This window comes from Neoarius graeffei, chromosome 6 (assembly GCF_027579695.1).
Source record: "Neoarius graeffei isolate fNeoGra1 chromosome 6, fNeoGra1.pri, whole genome shotgun sequence".
In the NCBI taxonomy this organism is placed as follows: domain Eukaryota; kingdom Metazoa; phylum Chordata; class Actinopteri; order Siluriformes; family Ariidae; genus Neoarius; species Neoarius graeffei.
The window spans coordinates 51959558-51961732 of NC_083574.1; the positions used below are offsets into that span (position 1 = coordinate 51959558).

At 33.4% G+C, this 2175-nt stretch overlaps 1 protein-coding gene across 1 annotated transcript; it reads left to right on the plus strand.

Annotated features, from left to right (window-relative positions):
• The first annotated feature begins 465 nt into the window (after nt 1-465).
• On the plus strand, nt 466-1262 carry LOC132888295 (glutamic acid-rich protein-like). Its single transcript, XM_060924366.1, has 2 exons — nt 466-784; nt 1061-1262. The coding sequence occupies exons 1-2, from the start codon at nt 534-536 to the stop codon at nt 1260-1262; spliced, it is 453 nt and encodes a 150-aa protein (XP_060780349.1). The 5' UTR covers nt 466-533.
• Nucleotides 1263-2175: the final 913 nt, after the last annotated feature.

Here is a 2175-nt window from a genome sequence, read left to right on the forward strand (position 1 = left end):
ATTATATTAAAGTATAAGTATATTATATGCATATTACATATTACGTATATTAAATAATGTTATTATTATAGTATTATTTTAAATTAAAGATGCACTGTGTAACATTGTGGCCAGAGTACCCAGTCATAATGAATTTACAATTTGATGGTGGTTGTAACTATTCATGAAAAATGTAACATTTGTGAATGGGGCAGCATGAATTTCAGAAATAATCTACTAAAAATATTACACAGTGCACCTTTAAGGTTTTGTTTGCGAACACTCTTATTTAGGCATAAACTGATTCCATTTTGGAAGCCAGTGCTTTCAAGATGGCCAACATTATTTTTGTGCCATAGTATACCTCTGTGTGTATGCCTGCAGGCCTGTTCCTGTGCTAAAATAGTGTTTATATTTAATATGGTTTCATACAGACTAATACAATAGAAAATTGAAATTCATGTATTGGTTAGGAAATGGCACCACCACTGAGTGCAGCTGAGATGCAATGGTGATACAGGGCCAAGCAAGATGCTGACCCAGAGAGAAGAGCAATGTACCTGCAGAAAGAAAGAGAGAAGTGGAAGCAAGACAAGGCATCAGGAAGAAAGAAAGGAATATCAGATATGACAGAGAGAGAGAAGCGGGCTCAGAGAAAAAAGTGGAGGGAGAGAAAGAGAGAGGCAAAAGCCAGGGAGAAAGCCAGAGCAGCAATACCACCCGATACCACCGGTGATCCTACTCCTGATACTGCAACAGACACCTCACCCCCAACTAATACTCATGCTTCACCTGAACATTCCAGGTTTGAATTTTTGTATAAGGATATTGTTCCCCTTAGCAAATAGTAGTATACTTAGGCCTAAGTATTAAGTACACTTAAGTAGCCTATATCAAGTATACTTCAGACCATGCACTGTACTAGAGAGTATACTAATTTAATACTTAAGTATTACGGTTATTACAGCCTTCCAAGGAATAGTTTAGTATAGTATATTTCTTTGCTAAAAGTCAAGGGAACTTCTCCTCTTTCTTGACATACAATTGCATATTAATTGTGTCTTTTATTTTTCTGTTATAGGCAAAGAAAGTTGGGGAACTGGCAGAGAAGCCGCAATAAAAAAAGGCTGGAAAGAGAAATTGAAAAGCTTAAAGCCCTCCTAAAAAAAGAAAAGTCAAAAAAGGAGAAATACCGAAAGAGATGGCAACGAAGCCAGTCCAAACCACATCAGTCCCCTCTGGCAAAACTGAATCATAATAGCTATAATAGCTATAATAGCTAAATAGCTATAATAGCTAAATGTTGTTGTTTTTATTATTGTTATAATGGCTAAATTGAAACGTATGCCATACCGCAGATGAAATGAAATATGTGATGATTTGTGTTTTTCATTGATAACTTTTAAATGTTTGTTCCTCAAACTTTTATTTACATCTTTTAAGGATTACATAACTAAATAAAAAATAAGTATTGTGTGAAATAGGTGTTGTTGTATGATTTTAAATACTGAAACACTGCTTCCACCCTGTTATGTTCCATTCCACCGTGTTATGTTCCATTCCACCCTGTTAAGTTAAATGTTTTTTTTTTAAATATTTTGACATAATCACTAAATCTTGTTAATATGTTTGTGCTACATTGGAAGGTTAGGAATATTAAATGCACCTATATATGTAGGTTTGAAGAGATGACAGTTTGTTCAGTGATATCAGTAAAAGGGATGTTCAAAAAAGTCATTTCATATAGGATACACCCATATACTGTTTTATTATCAAATAACTTTTTATAGATTAAAACTAAATCCTATTATGGGATCAAAAAGGACAAATTATTACTATGAAAATGTTCTTATTCATCAATATTACTATATTGAACTATATGCAATTTATAGGTCAATGTCCCTAACAGGGTGGAACACTTTCAGCAACAACATTTAATAAAACTACCTGTAATTATTACTATATTCATCCCTGAGCTTGACCTTTATGCATTTCTTATAGTTAAACATGTCAATATTGAAAAACAATATGAAAAAATATATTCCACTAGTATTTTTTTCCCCAACTTTACAAACCTGAAATGTTGCCGCAAAAAGAGAATCACCCGTTAAAGGTACAAAAAAGGAACAGCTGGAGGACCAAATTGCAACTCATTAGGTCAACTGGCAATAGGTCATTAACATGACTGAGTATAAA